The 17,984-nt window shown below is 44.7% G+C and overlaps 1 protein-coding gene across 7 annotated transcripts in view; it reads left to right on the forward strand.

Annotated features, from left to right (window-relative positions):
- The window catches only part of LOC125461003 (fatty acyl-CoA reductase 1-like), a 176,851-nt gene that overhangs the window by 125,820 nt on the left and 33,047 nt on the right, over positions 1–17,984 (forward strand). For all 7 annotated transcript variants that reach the window (XM_048549271.2, XM_059652427.1, XM_048549266.2 and 4 more), the window contains one exon: positions 10,220–10,397. In XM_048549271.2, the coding sequence (XP_048405228.2) occupies positions 10,220–10,397 (178 nt within the window). The remainder of the gene's footprint in view (positions 1–10,219; positions 10,398–17,984) is intronic.

The raw sequence follows: 17,984 nt of genomic DNA on the forward strand, positions 1-17,984 counted from the left end.
TTTAGCCCTAAAATTATTGAACTCAATATTGACCCCAGTGGGCTGTGGGGTCCCCAAGTGGATAATGAGATGTTGTTCTTCCAGCTTGCATTGGGCTTCATTGGAACACTTCAGCAAGCCGGAGACAGAGATGTTGGCCAGGGCTCTGGGTGGTGCATTGAAGTGGCAGGGAACAGGTAGTTCAGGGTTTTTTTTGCAAGTAAAACATAGATGTTCTGCGAAGTAGCTGCCAAGTCAGTCCTTCGTTTCCCCAATGTAGAAGAGACCACATTGTGAGCAGTGAATTGCAGTAGATTAGATTCTGGGTAGTACAGATGAAGTGTTGCTTCACCTGGAATGTATGCTTAGATCCTTGGATACAGGGGAGAGAGGAGGTAAATAGGCAGGTGTTGCATCTTCGCCAGTTACAGGGGAAGGTGCTGTCGGGCTGTGGGGTGGTGTTGGGGGTGAAGGAAGTGTGGACCAGGGTATTCTTAGAGGGAACGGGCCTTGCGGAAGGCGGACAAGGAATGGGAGGGGAATATGTGTCTGGTGGTGACATCTTGCTGGAGGTAGCAGAAATTGTGTCTGATGATCTTCTGGATGTGAATGCTGGTGGGATGGCAGGTAAGGATAAGGGGAACTCTGTTGCTGTGGCTGGAGGGAAGAATTCCGGAAATGGGTCGGACGTGGTTGAGGGCCTTGTCGACAACGGAGGTGGGGAATCCTCGATTGAGGAAGAAGGTGGACATTTCGGAGGCTCCCGTGTCGAAGTTGGCCTCATCTGAACATATGCAACGGAGACGGAGGAACTGAGAGAATGGGAAGTGGGGTGTGTGGATATATAGTCCAGGTAGCTGTTGGAGTCGGTGGATATTAGTGGCCATTTATCCCCAGAAATGGAAACAGAAGTGTCGAGAAAGGGAAGGGAGGAGTCAGAGATAGACCAGGTGAAAGTGATGGTAAGGTGGAAATTGGAGGCCAAATTGATGAAGTTTTCCAATTCCAGACGAGAGAGGGAAGCAGCACCGATGATATCATCAATGTTTTGGAGAAAGAGTTGTGGGTGGGGGCTGGAATAGGACTGAAACAAGGAATGTTCCACATACCCCATGAAGAGAGAGGCATAAGTAGGGCCCATGCGGGAACCCATGGCAACTACTCTTACCTGAAGAAAATGAGAGGCGTTGAAAGAGAGGTTGTTGATGGTGAGGACAAGCTCGGCCAAGCGGAGAAGGGTGGTGGTGGTGGTGGATGGAGATGGTTAAGGTCTTTGCTGCAGGAAGAAGTGGAGAGCCCTAAGACTCTCCTGGTGGGGAATGGATGTGTAAGGGGATTGCACCTTCATGGTCAAGAGGCAGTGGCTAGAACCAGTAAACTGGAAGTTTTGGAACCAACATAAGGCGTCAGATGAATCATAGATGTATGTGGGTAGGGATTGGACTGGGGGAAGAAGACTGTGTCAAGGTAGGAAGAGATGAGTTCTGTGGGGCACGAGCAGGCTGAAACAGTGTGTCTGCCCAGACAGCCCTGTTTGTTTAAATGCAAGGTGTTCTTTTATTTTGACCAAGTTCGTTATAAATCAATTCAAATCTTGACCTTGAGTCTGTGGAGATTATGAGCCTTAAGCGTGTTGGAGAATACATGAAGTACATAGTTTTTCACTGTAATCAACTTACGACTCATAAGCTTAAAAATTATTATACATGAAACCTGCTGATTTATCTAAAGTACCTTTTTAATCTACGGTAATGAGGTCAAGGGGCTAAGTGGCTCTATCCAAAGTGGGCATCGATAAGTAGGTTACCTGGGCAAGTTTCCAAATTGATATACAGATGCCAGTGTTGAAACTGTACTAGAACAGCTTGAGTAGGGCACATACTGGAGCACAAGTCATCAGTACTATTGGCAGAATATTGTTGGAGCCCATAGCCTTTATGGTATTGTGTCTTGAGCCATTTCTTGAGATTATATGGAATGAATCAAATTGGCTGAAGATTGGCATGTCTGATGCTGGGGATCCGTGGAGGATGTTCAGATGAATCACCAATGAAACTTTGTTGTAAGTTCAACAGGGAAGATGTTCTTTGCTGATTACACATTGTTCAGCACCATTCATTCCTGACTATGTACAGCAAGAAATGAACAACATTTAGGCTTGAGCTTATAAGTGGCAAGTGACAATTGTGGTACACAAGTGTTGACCATCTTCAACACAAGAGATTTTAATCATCTCCCCTTGACATTTAATGGAATTATCATCACAAAATTCCCATATAATAATGTTCTGATGGTTACCAGTGAGTAGAAAGTGACTTGGACTAACCATATAATCACTATGATTACAAGATGAGGCCATAGACTTGGGAATTGTGTAGCATGTTATTCACCTCCCATCCGTTTTAAAGCCTGTCCTCTGTGTGCCAGTCAAGAGTGAAATAGAAAAACCTTCACCTGTCTGAATGCGAGCAACTCCAACAACTTAAGCTCCTCAGCATATAAGACAAGCAGGTCCAGCTGAGTGACATCCTATCCACTGCCTTCAGCACTACTTCCTCCAACATAAATGCATACCTGCCAGCAGTGCGAACCAGCTCCAAGATATACTGCAGCAACCCAACAAGGTTTCTTCAACAGCACCTTCCAAACCTGCAACCTCCATCACCTTGGTCCATAAATGCTTAAATATGGGCCAAACCAGCGCCACCCACAAGTGCCAATGAATAAATAAATAATAAACTGCTGAAGTAAAGCACGAACATCAAACATAGCATAATAACATCTCAAGCTGCTAGTTTTCACATAAAATAGCAGTCTATGCACTTGAACAGTGCCATAACTGTTTATTAGTCACAGTAGTTTACATTCTGCCCTAAAAGTGTTTTGGTGGTAGGCTAGTAGAGTACCTCTATAGCGAGTACTCACAAGCTACCTACCACACCATTCCCTTTTGGAGTCCCAGTCCATTTTGAAGGCCTCATTTATAGAAGACCAATGAACAATAGACAGAATGCAAATGCCCCTTTATTGGTGGTCCAAGTGTAAGACATACTGTAGGTTGGGCAGGAGTTATTTTTGTGGACCATGCAAAAGTGCTGTAGCTGTTCCCAGCTTCTCAAAATAAAATCTGTCCCCTGATTTTCCCATTCGGCGGAATTTGCCTGTGGCACAAACTCTATCTAATACTCTCCAAACATGGTAATTAGAATCTAGTAGTTGCTTAAATTCCCAGTCTGCAAATTTAATATCCATTGATATTGATTGAGTTTGACACTCAGGTCATCCTGTTGTTGGTGCTGGGGAAAATGAGCACAGCATCCATTGGCAGAGATAGGACAGTACTCCTTTCCCACCAAAGCACGATTACACTGTTTCTCCGGTATAGGAGATCCCAAAATCACCCCTGAATAACAAGAGCCCAGATAGTAACAGAAAGTTTTTGAGGAATTTAAAGTGAAAGTACAGCAGAAAATGGCTTCATCATAATTTTGGCTGATGCAGTATTGTATCTCAAATTAATACCTCAAGAACCCATTTCCTTTTTTGTATTGCTAGAATTGTTGCTAATTTCTTATCTGCTTTTTCACCTTTCATTTTCCTATTGTAAGGACTTTGTCTTTTTGTGCTTTTTTAAAATTGTGAACTGAAATGAGAAATAACTATTTTAAAACAGATGTTTTGAAAGGATAGCTGCATGATTTAAAAGCAAATAACCTGACACTTATGGCAAAGATCATGAATAGTTGTTTAAACAAATAGTAATTGAACTGGTTGCAGATGAACAGGAGTCAAGAGGTTCTGTATTGACTTGAAGTCCTGGCTGGCAACAAGAATTTAATTGGTTTATGGACTAGTGACTAATTACTGATGACTAGGGCCTTTTGCTTGCCAACGACTATGTGATTGATATCAGGTGACATAAAAACATAGGGCTCGGAACAAGATACATCAAAAGGCTTTGATCTGCATCATCTCTGGCAGTGGCTGCCTGTTCTCTGAATCAAAACTCACAGTAATCCTGAAGAAAACAGTTCATTTTTTCTTCAGCAATTGCTGTAAGTTGTGATTTCTAACTTCTCTGATTTATCAATTAAAAGTAAACCAGTCAATCTGTGCCACTTACAAACCAATGGAAACACTTGGAAAAGGGGAGCCAAGAAGAAACTTTCAGATTCGCAAGAACTACCTCACCAGAAATTGTGAACAAGGACTATTGAATTGCCTTCCCAGATTTTTCCTTTGTCCATGTGTTTTTCCCTCTGTGTGTGTGTGCAAGGGGAGTTTATAAAGGTAATAGAATTCTAATTAGAAATGATATAAGCTGATGGTTTACAACTATTTACTTGTAGGTAGTGTCTAATTGGTTGTAATGAACAGCAATTTTTGCTAATACAGAAAGCAGGTCCATGCTTTCTGTCAATGCGAGTCTGAAAATCTGGTAAATTAAAGTATTTTGTAACTTACATTAAGATCTTTAACTTTTATGATGAATCAGGGAATAGTGGGACTTGATTTCCAACACATTACCTGAGTGAGCTGTGGCATTTACACATTGCTGCCCCAATCAATCCTGGTATGAAATATCAATGGTAAGGTGGATAATACAGATTATATTGCAAACTGCATTGAACTGAGGCTTTGATTCTGACCATGACAACTACTTTCCATCAGGTCATTTTTGCTGCTTTGAGCAGTCTTTTGCTGCTGGAGAAGCTCGTTCACTGTATTCAATAATCAAAAGCCTTTAAGTATAAAACTCATGGGACCTTTTGGGTGAAGAGATGCTGACCTGTATGATGCTGTGTTGGTGTTTAAATAATGGGTTGATTTTTAACTTATGTCTATTATGGTAATTCCTGTAAATAGTGTGGTAACGGGTTGGAAATCAAAACAAAAACATTAGCCTTAAAACTCGAAGATTGTGGATGCCGTTTTCAGCCAAAACTTGATTTAGGTGGCTAGTCCCCCCTGCCAGAGATGAGTGGGTGTCCATTAAATTGTCAAGTAACATTGTCAGGACTGCAAAAGCATTTTTGTGTTGCCTGTAACCACTTCCTTAATGCACCCGCAAGCCACGAATGGTATTGGTCAGGGAATATCTGCTTTCAAAGTGATCCTTGGCATCAGTCGGGGGAGCTTGTAGCAGGTCTTTTTTGTCTGTAGTTCATTGTATATTTTCAGCTTCAAAGCATCCCATTATTTTTTTCCATTATTTCAGCTCTGTGTTTTTGTGGGAGCTGCAAACATTTTCATGCTGCTAGTGTGATTCTATTCCCAACACTTTTGTCAATCCCCTGTAAAGCTGCTGGATCTTGAAACCCTGCTGCTTGCGAGATTTCCTGTCCTCCCAAATGGTATGCTTCATTTCAAAGACATGACTAGTCCTACAACAACTTCTTTCCTGTATTTAGATCACTGCCCGTCCTCTAAAGTTGATAACCACCTGACATCATCAGCCTCCTGCCACTATTAGGTTCTGGAATAGAGCCTTATTCCCACAATGTGTCTATCAGATCTCTTCTACCTTGTGTATGGCACAAGTTAGGCTGGGAAACCTGAGTGGCAACATGGCTGCAATTCCTAACAGAACACTGGTTCAGACCACGTTCAGATTGCTATTCGGTTCCTACTTTTTCTGTTATTACTGAGCTTGACTTTTCCAGCTGGGGAGCTCCAGTCTTGGTTTCTTCAGAAATGCAAAATACAGGTAAAACTAGTGCAGCTTCCCTATGGAGCGGGATTGTTGAAGTAAGTAAAACCACGCCTCCTTTTGCAGTGTTCTGAGATTTATATATAGCACAGATTTGAAAGTAGCACAGCCAAAACCTTGACAGCTCCTGTGAAGTGGGTGCGTATGTAAAGTCAATGTGAGGCTCAGGTGCAACCCAGCCTGTGCTGCTTCATTGACTGGCAATCAGAATATCTGGGCTATTGTCTCCTCTTGTCATTGCTGTCCTGAAGGAGTGCATGATCGACCTACTTGATGCCTGTATAGCAAGAGTCTGAGCAGAGTTCCAGTGCTAATATAGACCAGTCATCGAACGTAAATATTGATGGTAACATTGACTTTGACAACTACTGGCAGTATTTGGCATGATTACGTTACTTTTCTTTTCTTTTAAAAGTATTCTTGAAAGAAATGGATTCTTTTTCGGATGATAGTCCTAATGCTTGGAAATATTCCCAAACAAGGAATTCTCTTCCTTCAAGTACGGATATGACAACCACTTTAAGCTATCGAATATTGATGTCAAGCAATTACATGACTAATGTATTTGAGAGAAGCCAAATAAAATTTTTTTTTGAGAATTACATGCTTAATGGCCTGCTGAAGTAAAAGTATTTATTGCACTAGTGTTGAATTAATTCCAATATGGCTATTGTAAGTTTTTCAATGGTCAACAATAGACCCACACTTTACACCGATGTACCGTTATTTGATTGTATGATATTTGGAAATGAGGATTTGTGCGACAGATGGAAGAATTTCAATTTGCCTCTTCCTCGAGTTGGGACAGGGCTGTGCAAATTTCAGAAAGGTAAGATTTTGGCTCACCAGTAAACATTGATTTGAAAAGAAACCATTCTAATGACTTGCCAGAGGTACCAAGTTATACTTATAACTTTTTTTGCCATCTGGTTTAAGAGACTGTGTGTGTGTGTGTGTGAGAGAGAGAGAGATCAACTATGCTGCAAGTTTTGATCACTGGAGATTGAGCTGGGGAATGGTGGCATGTTAAGCAGTTGAGTTTAACTAGCAGTGACATTGTGTTTGTCTCTGGTGGTGTGAACGCTGAACATCTCATTAATACTAAAGAATATAGGGTAGCAATTAAGTACAATAACCATCACTAGAAATGTGGTATTAGACAAACTAAAGCGGCTAGTGAGAGATAAGTCTCCTGGCCCTGATGACTTGAAAGGTAGGATCCTAAAAAAAAAAGCATCGACAGAGATAGTGGATGCATTGGTTGTAATTTTCCAAAAACCCTTGATTGTAGAGAAGAATGGGAGGATTGGAAAGCTGTCAATGTAACACCACATCTATTGTTGGGATCAATTAGTAAGGAAGTAGGAGCAGCATATTTGGAAAATCATAAGCTAATCAAGTAGATTCAGCATGGCTTTATGAAAGGGAAATTATAGGGTTTTTGAGGAAATCTCAACCACAGTGGATAGAGGGGGAAATAGTAGATGGGTTGCACTTGGATCTACTGATGCCGTTCAACAAGGTATCTCACAGAAGTTAAGTTACAAGCTATGTTTGCTTACACTGACATGTGTGCTATGTGCCTTTTTTTAATTGCGTGTGCACAGATGATGGAGAATGTAACAGGTGTAATGAGGATCAGAGATCAGGTTGGAGATGTAGAAGACATCAGAACATGGAGGGGATGGTGGGAAGAGACATCAGGATGTGTGGGGGAGAAAGAGAAATTGGGATCGGGTGGCGAAGGGATTGGGACTAAAGGCAGGGGATTAAGAGATTGGGTCTAGGCCTCGGGACCAGGAAAGTGTTGAGAGATCGGGAGGACTTGGGAAGAGGGAGGAGAGAACTGAAGGGGAAGAGGAACAGGCAGATAAGATGGGGTAAGTGTGAAAGGGAGGGAGAGACAGAGGGACTCCCAACTCTAGATTCCTTGTCACGCACCTATTTCCCTCCCTACCTGACCCCTGGGCTGCCCTTGTCGCACCCTACACCTGGCTTCAAAACCCTCCACACTTTGCGGAAACCAGGGGTTTCCATTTGTATCGTACCCTCTCCCCATCACTGAAGCCTGGGTTAAAAATTGTGCACACTTCGGTGCACGTGCACAGTAATGTATTTGCATATGACACCGCAAGTAAAAGGTGCAAAATCACATCAGTGTTTGAAACTGTGCATTCCTGAGTGAGTGAGCATAGTTACCTGCAGTTGTCAGTGTCAGCAAACACTACCTAAGTCAGTCATAAGATAAGAACCCATGGTGTTGAAGGTAGTACATTCACATCGTTAGAGAATTGCCAGAAGGGCAGGAAACAGCAAGTGGGAATAATGGGTTCTTTTTCAGGTTGGCAACTCATGACCAGTTGGGTTCCATAGGGATCAGTGCTGGGAGCACAACTGTTCACAATATGCGTTAATTACTTGAGGCAGGAAGCGAAAGTACCGTCACCAAATTTGCAGATGACACAAAATTTTGGGGAAAAGCATGTCACAAGAGGGATACAGACAGAGATATTGGTAGGTTAAGTTAGTGGGTAAAAAGTTGGCAAATGAAGTATTATGTGGGAAATCGTGAAGTTGTTCATTTTGAGTATAGGTCTTGAGCATCTAAAAGAATGAAAGCATAGGACAAAGTTGGCATAAAGGAACCAAAAAGTCTGTCACTACACTGTTTGTAGATTGTAAATCAAAACAGATTGCAAGAGAATGGTGAATAAGCTGAAATGGACAGAAACATGCTTGATGGCTTTAATCACTCTGTGGGCGACTACCTCACTAACGGCCAATGCAGTGATATCCAATGTTATCTGCTTCAAAAGGACGAGCACAGGCATGCCTGCCCACTCCTTCTCATCCCCCTCCTCTAGGCCTCGTCACTCACCCACAACAGTTAGGTGGCTACTGCTCCCTGCAGTGGACCACCTTGTCCTGCAGGAAAGAGGAAGTGTACCTGTGAATGTGGTGCGGTGCAGTGCATTTGAGTGGTGGACCTGCCACAGTTGAGTAACTGGCCGTGGATGCATGACATGAGTTTGCAGCTTGCAGTGGTGCTGTGTGTTAGGTGAGACTGTGAATGTGAGTAGTGAGTCATTTTTGATAGAAATTGTTGGCAGTTGATTGAAATTTGTGGTGAATACAGCATTGTGTAAGGCTAGTGATGCAGTTGGTGGAATGTGTAAGGTCATCAAACTCCTTTCAGCATTGCATCCAGGTCTCGGGGCTGAAGTGCTGGTGATGACCACAGCAATTACCTGCTCCCACTGCCTACTCATCACTTCTGTTGAGGCTCTGCCAGCTTCTTAGTGAGGAGTAACTCTTCTCCTGTGTAGTACTGCACCAAGGCCTCTAACACAGCATCAGGGAGCATTGGGATACATTGTCTGGCCTGCAGTGTCATTTTTTTCGTAGATTCTTCCTGTTCTTCAACATATCTTCACCATTGCAAGGCCCGGCTTCAGTCCAAATACATTTTTCCCTGCTGCCACTCAATTTCAGGTTCAGCGTGGCTACATGATGCTATTATTATGGTTAGCTGTGAAGTGCCTTTGAATGGGCATGGGTTAACCACATTTCATGATCCACAAGCCCATTTCAAGGATTATTCAATTTAGCTTCCTCAGACTTTTGCAGGATTAAATCTGCTAAGGAGATTTTTTTTCAGCAAGTGAGCCTGCCTTATCAGGGCAGAAATACTGTTTTTATCAAGGCCAAGAAGCTTGCTGTGCTGGTCACTGATTCAAAATCATTGTCACACTGAAGCGTGAAGACAGTGTTGAGGTACAGTAACTTGGTCAGGCATTATTGAAGTTGGGTTTGGGTTTAGGTTTGTGAGGTTTTAGTGGAACATGTCGTTTGAGGCTCAATCGGCTCAATATGGGAAATTCACTGTCACACATTATTGCTCTGCAATTAGCCATTAAACTGCTGCTTCCACAATACAACTATTCCCCTCAGATACTTAACAAAGAAATGTGTATGGTTTTTGATTCATGATGTTTTGTAAATTATTTTAGAATTTCCTTTTTATAAAATTTCAATCTCTCAGTTTCTTTGCAAGTGTATTAATTGTAGACATTCATTTGTGATGTGAAGTCATAAGCCATTTAAGCTTAATTATTTAATCCTCTGAGTTCTGAAGGACATTTGAACTTTGTAACAGTCTCAATACTTCTGCTTGTGTAAACTCCATCAAATGATTTTCTTTACATTTCCAACTGTGAAAAAAAAAATGCTGAAATAGTCTTTAGTACAGACATTTACTGTTTCTTGGATCATCCACAAAACATTGCGTTTCTGTCATCCCTCCCATGCCTCCAGTGATGTTTTATTTTTATTGTACATTTGCTTGTTCCATCACTAAAAGGCTGAAAAATTCAGGAGGTTCTTTGTTCTGTCCCCCATCTCTCCTGTATTTAATTAACCAGTTGTCTGTAATCGCTAACCATGATCAAGGAGTCCTTTTGTTGTATCTCAATTATTCTTTAGCAGTTTCTCATGGTATATAATGATTCTGTTGCTTTTTTTTCCCCCAAGGTGGATGGATGATAGCATGATCCAAGACATCACCCCCAAACTGATAGGAGACCGGCCAAACACATATACTTATACAAAGGCACTCGCAGAGTATGTGGTGCAGCAAGAGAGTGAAGGTTTGAATATTGCCATAATCAGGCCTTCTATTGTTGGAGCCAGTTGGCAAGAGCCATTCCCAGTAAGTGATGTTCTTTTACATAATGTATTTTATCATCCTTGTTTCCTTTTAGCAATTTGTAGCTTATATTAAAGCTCTGGGCAATTAGGAATGGGCAATAAATGCTGGCGCAGCCAGCGATAACCACATCCCATGAATGAATTTTAAAAAAATGTTTAGAAATCTTAGTTGCCTGTACGCTGAATAGATATTGGAGGATAGGACCTTTTTTTGGGGGGTGCAAGTAAGATGAGGTAAATTAAAATGTGAAATGCTTTAATTGTACTTGAGTTAATTTATAACAGAAGTCATTTTGTCACTGGAGGTGAGATGGAGTCAGTTACTCATTTCTACAGATTTTGAGACAGATGGTAAAGCTTTTCTGAATATGGATCCGTTCAAGCCTTAATAGACTTGTACGTTATAGGGAGTCGTGAAATGTTGTGAAGAAGTATTTGTGCATGGATAAATAGGCCCTTCAGAGATGGTTCTTTTAATGATGACAATGTAGATATTAGCTGTCCCAAATAAAAATGAAAAAAATGTGGATGCTGTAACTCAGGAACAAAAACAAAAGTTGCTGGAAAAATTCAGCAAGGTCTTGCAGCATTTGTGAAGAAAAAAATCAAATTAACATTTTTGAGTCCAGTGACTCTTCCTCAGAACATTCTGAAGAAGGGCCACTGGACCCAAAACATTAACTCCAATCAGCTATCCCAGCTTGATGTTCCTTTTTAGGATGATACTTGGTCATCTTGCAGTTGTTTGGTCATGGCCCTATTGTGGTTTGTATCATAATAAATTGAATGTTATCTGGTGTGGTAACATATATTATTGCACAAAGATAGAATTAGAGGAATTTGTAGCATCACATGAGGCCATTTGACCAAACCATGAAAGACAGTGTGTAATTAGCTAATCTAATCCCACTTCGCAGTTTTCTGTTCAACATTTCATATGCAAATTCTTTTTGAAATCAGTCATGGGACATGTGCATCACTGGCTGGGCCAGCATTTATTATCCATCTCTAGTTGCCCTTGAGAAGATGGCAGTGAGCTACCTTCTTGTACTGCTGCAGTCCATGTCCTATAGATTGACCCCCCAATGCCCTTAGGGAGGGATTTGTAGGATTTTGATCCAGTGACAGTGAAGGAAAGATAATATGTTTGCGTCAAGATGGTGAGTGACTTCGAGGGGAACTTGCAGGTGGTGGTGTTCCCATGTATCTGTTGCCTTTGACCTTCTAGATAGAAGTGGTCGTGGGATTGAAAGGTGCTGTCTCAAAATCTTCGGTGAATTTCGGCAGTGCATTTTGTAGGTAGCATACACTGATGCTACTAACTATTGCTGATGGAGAGAGTAAATGTTTGTGGATTTTGTGCCAGTGAAGTGGGCTAGTTTGTCCTGGATTGTGTCAAGTTGTTTGTGTGTTGTTGGAGCTGCATTGATCCAGGCAAGTGGTGAGTATTCCATCTGACTTGTGCCTTGTAAATGGTGGATAGGTTTTGTGGAGTCAGAAAGTGAGGTACTCAACGCAGTACTCCTAATCTCTGACTTGCTTTTGTAGCCATTGTGTTTATATGGTGAGTTCAGTTGAGTGCCTGATCAATGGTATTCCCAAGGATATTAATAGTGGGAGATTCAATGATGATAATACTATTGAATGTCAAGGGTTGATGGTTTGATTATGTCTTAATGGAGCTGGTCATTGCTTGGCATTCATGTGGCATGAATATTACTTGCCATGTGTCAGCCCGAGCCTGGATATTGCCAAGATCTTGTTGCATTTGAACATGGACTGCTTCAGTATCTGAGGAGTCGCGGATGGTGCTGATTGTGCAATCAGTGGCGAATATCCCCACTTCTTAGCTTATGATGGAGGGAAGGTCATTGATGAAGCGGCTGAAGATGTGTGCACCTAGGACACTACTCTGAAGAACAGTTGTAGAGATTCCTGGAGTTGGGATGACTGATCTCCATTAACCCCAACTATGTTTCTATGCGCCACATTTGATTGATTGAATGTGGCCTTGATGTCAAGGGCTGCCACTCTCACCTCACCGCTGGAATTCAGCTGTTTTGTCCATGTTTGAAGCAAGGCTGTAATGAACTCAGGAGCGAGTTGCCATGGCCAAACCCAAACTGGGCATCAGTGAGCTGAGCAGGTGCTGCTTGATATCACTGTTGATGACAGTTTCCATCACTTTGCTAATGAATGAGAGTAGACTGATGGGATGACAGTTGGCTGGATTGGATTTATCCTGCTTTTTGTGGACAGGACATAGCTGGACAATTTCCCACATTGTTGGGTAGATGCCAGTGTTGTAACTGGACTGGAATGGCTTGGCTAGGGGAGCAGCAAGTTCTGGAGCACAAGCCTTCAGTGCTGTTGCCGCAATGGCGTCAGACCCGATAGCCTTTGCAATGTCCAGTGCCGACTCATTTCTTGACATCATGTCATTGAAGACTGTAATCGCTAATGTTGGGGACCACTGGAGAATGCTGCAGTGGATCAGCCACTCAACACTTCTAGCTGAAGATTGCTGTGAATGCTGCAGCAATATCTTTTGAACTGATATCTTGGGCTCCTCCGTCATTGAGGGTGAAGATGCTTGTCTCCTCTTCGGAGTTATTTCACTATCCATTTGATGATATTGGATATGGCTGAACTGCAGATCTTACCTCCAATCCTTTGGCTATGGGATCGCTTAGCTCAGTCTGTCTCTTGCTCCTTACCCTATTTAGCATGCAAAAAGTCCTCATTGGTAGCCTAGATAACAAAGTGTGGAGCTGGCTGAACACAGCAGGCCAAGCAGCATCTTAGGAACACAATAGCTGACGCTTCGGGCCTGGACCCTTTTTTGATGAAGGGTCTAGGCCCGAAGCATCAGCTTTTGTGCTTCTAAGATGCTGCTTGGCCCGCTGTGTTCAGCCAGCTCCAGGCTTTGTTACCTTGGATTCTCCAACATCTGCAGTACCCATTATCTCATTGGTAACCTCACCGGATTGACACCTGCCCTCCTGCACTCTCAGTGAACCAAGATCGATCCCCTGGCTTGCTCGTAATGGTAGAGTGGGGGATATGCCAGGTCATGAGGTTCCGGATTGTGCTGGAGTACAATCCTGAATCATAGAATCCCTACAGAATGGATATAGGCCCTTCAGCCCAACAAGTCCACACTGACTCTCAGAGCAGCCCAGCCAGACCCATGCCCCTGTAACCCACCTAATCTACACATCCCTGAACACTACGGGCAATTTAGCACAGCCAATCCACCTAGCCTGCACATCTTTGGACTGTGGGAGGTAAACTGTGCAAACTCCTTAAACAGCTATATGAGGGTGGTATCGAACCTGGGCTCCCTGGCACTGTGAGGCAGTAGTGTTAACCACTGAGCCACCCCGCTCTGCTACAGTACTGGCCCATAGCCCATCATGGATGCCCAGTCTTGTATTGCTAGATCTGTTTGAAATCTGTCCTATTTAGCACAGTGGTAGTGCCACACAACCTGATGGAAGGTACTCAGTGTGAAAGTTGTAGTGATTGTAATGAGGTCAGCTAGGTAGACCTCAGGATATATAGTAACCTGATTGGGCATGTTAATCTAGTCCAATCAGGGAGTCCTGGCTGACAGATAAAAAGGAGTGTCTGACATCATATCACTCTGAGCTGGATCAGTGTCAAGGACTCTCCAACTCTCAGTAAAGGGTGACTTGGTCACAGGATGCTGGCCTCTTCGGAATTATTTACGTGGTGATGAGAGAAAAAGCATGCTTCTGAAGAAATTCACTCAATAGTTTCCTTTGATTTGGGATAAGCATTTCTGGTCTCATGCTCTTATTTGGGAAGCTTGACTCATTCAATCCTGCTGTCAAAGACTGGTCCCAGTATGTAGAAAGAATGTGCAAATTTTCTGGGTAAATGACATTGGAGCAGATGAGAAACAAAGTAATTCTCCTGACACATTGCAGAGTGGCAGCTCATTGAGTTATTAGGAGCTTAACTAAATTCCATCAAGTCTTGGAAGGGTTTAGTATCTGGTGGCTCAGGGAAAGTTAAGGAATATTACAGCCCCAAGCCGCCTCTAAATTACTGAGATGCTATCGGTTTTACTTGGCAATCTGAGTACGGAGGGGGAATCCGTATAGGGATTTTTCCCTAGTCTAGGATTACTGGCAGAGGCATTTTGACTTCAGCTTAATCTTTAGTGAGATGCTGAGAGTCTGTTTAATGTGTCAATTAATGATGTGACCATGCAAAAGCACCTACTAGCTCAAGCCCAACAAGACTTCAGACGGCACCTCAACTGACTTTGTCATTGTAAAATGCAGCAGGTAGATCATATGAGTTACAGGGTATTCTAATGGAAGCAGACACCCTCGCTAATCCGACTGAGTTTGGGGAACACTATTTGAGTGAAGGCAATTGCACAGCCTTACTGAGGGCATATCCTGATCAGACGGACTGCACATCAGCCAACAGCAAAACCCCAAAACAAAGCCAAGCCTTGGCCAACCGATTAAAATTTTCTTCAGGATCCAGCCATTGTTGTTGCTGCTGGTTTGCAGATTCAAGACCAAGAGAGTCCCCACTGGATCTAAGTTGATTAAGAGAACTCCTAGGCCAGGAGAGGGCACACCTTGGAAAGTCTACCTACATCTGGTTTGGAACAATTAAATTGCTTAGCAACATTCAAATGAACCAATGAAAACAAGTGTCTTGTTAAAGGGTTAGTGATAATGGGAACTACAGATGCTGGAGAATCCGAGATAATAAAATGTGAGGCTGGATGAACACAGTAGGCCCAGCAGCATCTCAGGAGCACAAAAGCTGACGTTTCGGGCCTAGACCCTTCATCAGAGGGGGGGAATGGGGTGAGGGTTCTGGAATAAATAGGGAGAGAGGGGGAGGCGGACCGAAGATGGAGAGAAAAGATGATAGGTGGAGAGGAGAGTATAGGTGGGGAGGTAGGGAGGGGATAGGTCAGTCCAGGGAAGACAGACAGGTCAAGGAGGTGGAATGAGGTTAGTCGGTAGGAGATGGGAGGTGCGGCTTGGGGTGGGAGGAAGGGATGGGTGAGAGTAAGACTGGTTTTGAGATGCAGTGTGGGTGGAGGGGGAAGAGCTGAGCTGGTTGTGTGGTGCAGTGGGGGGAGGGGACGAACTGGGCTGGTTTTGGGATGCGGTGGGGGAAGGGGAGATTTTGAAGCTGGTGAAGTCCACATTGATACCATTGGGCTTCTGGGTACCCAAGCGGAATATGAGTTGCTGTTCTGCAACCTTCGGGTGGCATCATTGTGGCACTGCAGGAGGCCCATGATGGACATGTCATCTAAAGAATGGGAGGGGGAGTGGAAATGGTTTGCGACTGGGAGGTGCGGTTGTTTATTGCGAACCGAGCGGAGGTGTTCTGCAAAGTGGTCCCCAAGCCTCCGCTTGGTTTCCCCAATGTAGGGGAAGCCACACCGGGTACAATGGATGCAGTATACCACATTGGCAGATGTGCAGGTGAACCTCTGCTTAATATGGAAAGTCATCTTGGGGCCTGGGATAGGGGTGAGGGAGGTGGTGTGGGGGCAAGTGTAGCATTTCCTGCGGTTGCAGGGGAAGGTGCCGGGTGTGGTGGGGTTGGAGGGCAGTGTGGAGCGAACAAGGGAGTCACGGAGAGAGTGGTCTCTCTGGAAAGCAGACAAGGGTGGGGATGGAAAAATGTCTTTGGTGGTGGGGTCGGATTGTAGATGGCGGAAGTGTCGGAGGATGATGTGTTGTATCCGGAGGTTGGTGGGGTGGTGTGTGAGAACGAGGGGGATCCTCTTTTGGTGGTTGTGGCAGGAGCAGGGTGTGAGGGATGTGTTGCGGGAAATGCGGTCAAGGGCATTCTCGACCACTGTCGGGGGAAAAGTTGCGGTCCTTGAAGAACTTGGACATCTGGGATGTGCGGGAGTGGAAGGCCTCATCTTGGGAGCAGATGCAGTGGAGGCGGAGAAATTGGGAACACGGGATGGAATTTTTGCAGGAGGGTGGGTGGGAGGAGGTGGGCTTGAAATGGACATCAGTTACAAGCTGGTTGCCTGAGATGGAGACTGAGGGGTCCAGGAAGGTGAGGGATGTTCTGGAGATGGCCCAGGTGAACTGAAGGTTGGAGTGGAAGGTGTTGGTGAAGTGGATGAACTGTTCGAACTCCTCTGGGGAGCAAGAGGTGGCGCCGATACAGTCATCAATGTAACTGAGGAAGAGGTGGGGTTTAGGGCCTGTGTAGGTGCAGAAGAGGGACTGTTCCACGTAACCTACAAAGAGGCAGGCATAGCTGGGGCCCATGTGGGTGCCCATGGCCACCCCCTTAGTCTGTAGGAAGTGGGAGGAATCGAAAGAGAAGTTGTTGAGGGTAAGGACGAGTTCGGCGGTGGAGGGGGACTGGTCAGGCCTGCGAGACAGGAAGAAGCAGAGGGCCTTGAAGCCATCTGCATGCGGAATACAGGTGTGTAGGGACTGGACGTCCATGGTGAAAATGAGGTGTTGAGGGCTGGGGAATTCGAAGTCCTGGAGGAGGTGGAGGGCGTGTGTGGTGTCATGGATGTAGGTAGGGAGTTCCTGGACCCAACAGGGAGAAAATGGAGCCCAGATAGGTGGAGATGAGTTCGGTGGGGCAGGAACAGGCTGAGACAATGGGTCGACCAGGGCAGGCAGGTTTGTGGATTTTGGGAAGGAGATAGAAACGGGCCGTGCGGGGTTGGGGAACAGTGAGATTGGAGGCTGTGGGCGGGAGGTCCCCTGAGGTGATGAGGCCATGAATGGTGTTGGAGATGATGGTTTGCCAACCTGTCTCTGCCTCCCTAACCTGTGCTTCCTCTCACCCATCCTTTTCTCCCACCCCAAGCCGCACCTCCATCTCCTACCTACTAACCACATCCCACCTCCTTGACCTGTCTGTCTTCCCTGGACTGACCTATCCCCTCCCTACCTATACTCTCCTCTCCCCTTCCCCTACTGCATCCCTAAACCAGCCCAGTTCGTCCCCTCCCCCCACTGCACCACACAACCAGCCCAGCTCTTCCCCCCCCACCCACTGCATCCCAAAACCAGTCCAACCTGTCTCTGCCTCCCTAACCGGTTCTTCCTCTCACCCATCCCTTCCTCCCAGCCCAAGCCGCACCCCCAGCTACCTACTAACCTCATCCCACCTCCTTGACCTGTCCGTCTTCCCTGGACTGACCTATCCCCTCCCTACCTCCCCACCTATCTTCTTTACTCTCCATCTTCGGTCCGCCTCCCCCTCTCTCCCTATTTATTCCAGTTCCCTCTCCCCATCCCCCTCTCTGATGAAGGGTCTAGGCCCAAAACGTCAGCTTTTGTGCTCCTGAGATGCTGCTTGGCCTGCTGTGTTCATCCAGCCTCACATTTTATTATCTCCTCTCCACCTATCTTCTTTACTCTCCATCTTCGGTCCGCCTCCCCCTCTCTCCCTATTTATTCCAGTTCCCTCTCCCCATCCCCCTCTCTGATGAAGGGTCTAGGCCCGAAACGTCAGCTTTTGTGCTCCCGAGATGCTGCTGGGCCTGCTGTGTTCATCCAGCCTCACATTTTATTATCTTGTTAAAGGGTCACCT

Source organism: Stegostoma tigrinum, chromosome 18 (genome assembly GCF_030684315.1).
Source record: "Stegostoma tigrinum isolate sSteTig4 chromosome 18, sSteTig4.hap1, whole genome shotgun sequence".
Taxonomy (NCBI): Eukaryota; Metazoa; Chordata; class Chondrichthyes; order Orectolobiformes; family Stegostomatidae; genus Stegostoma; species Stegostoma tigrinum.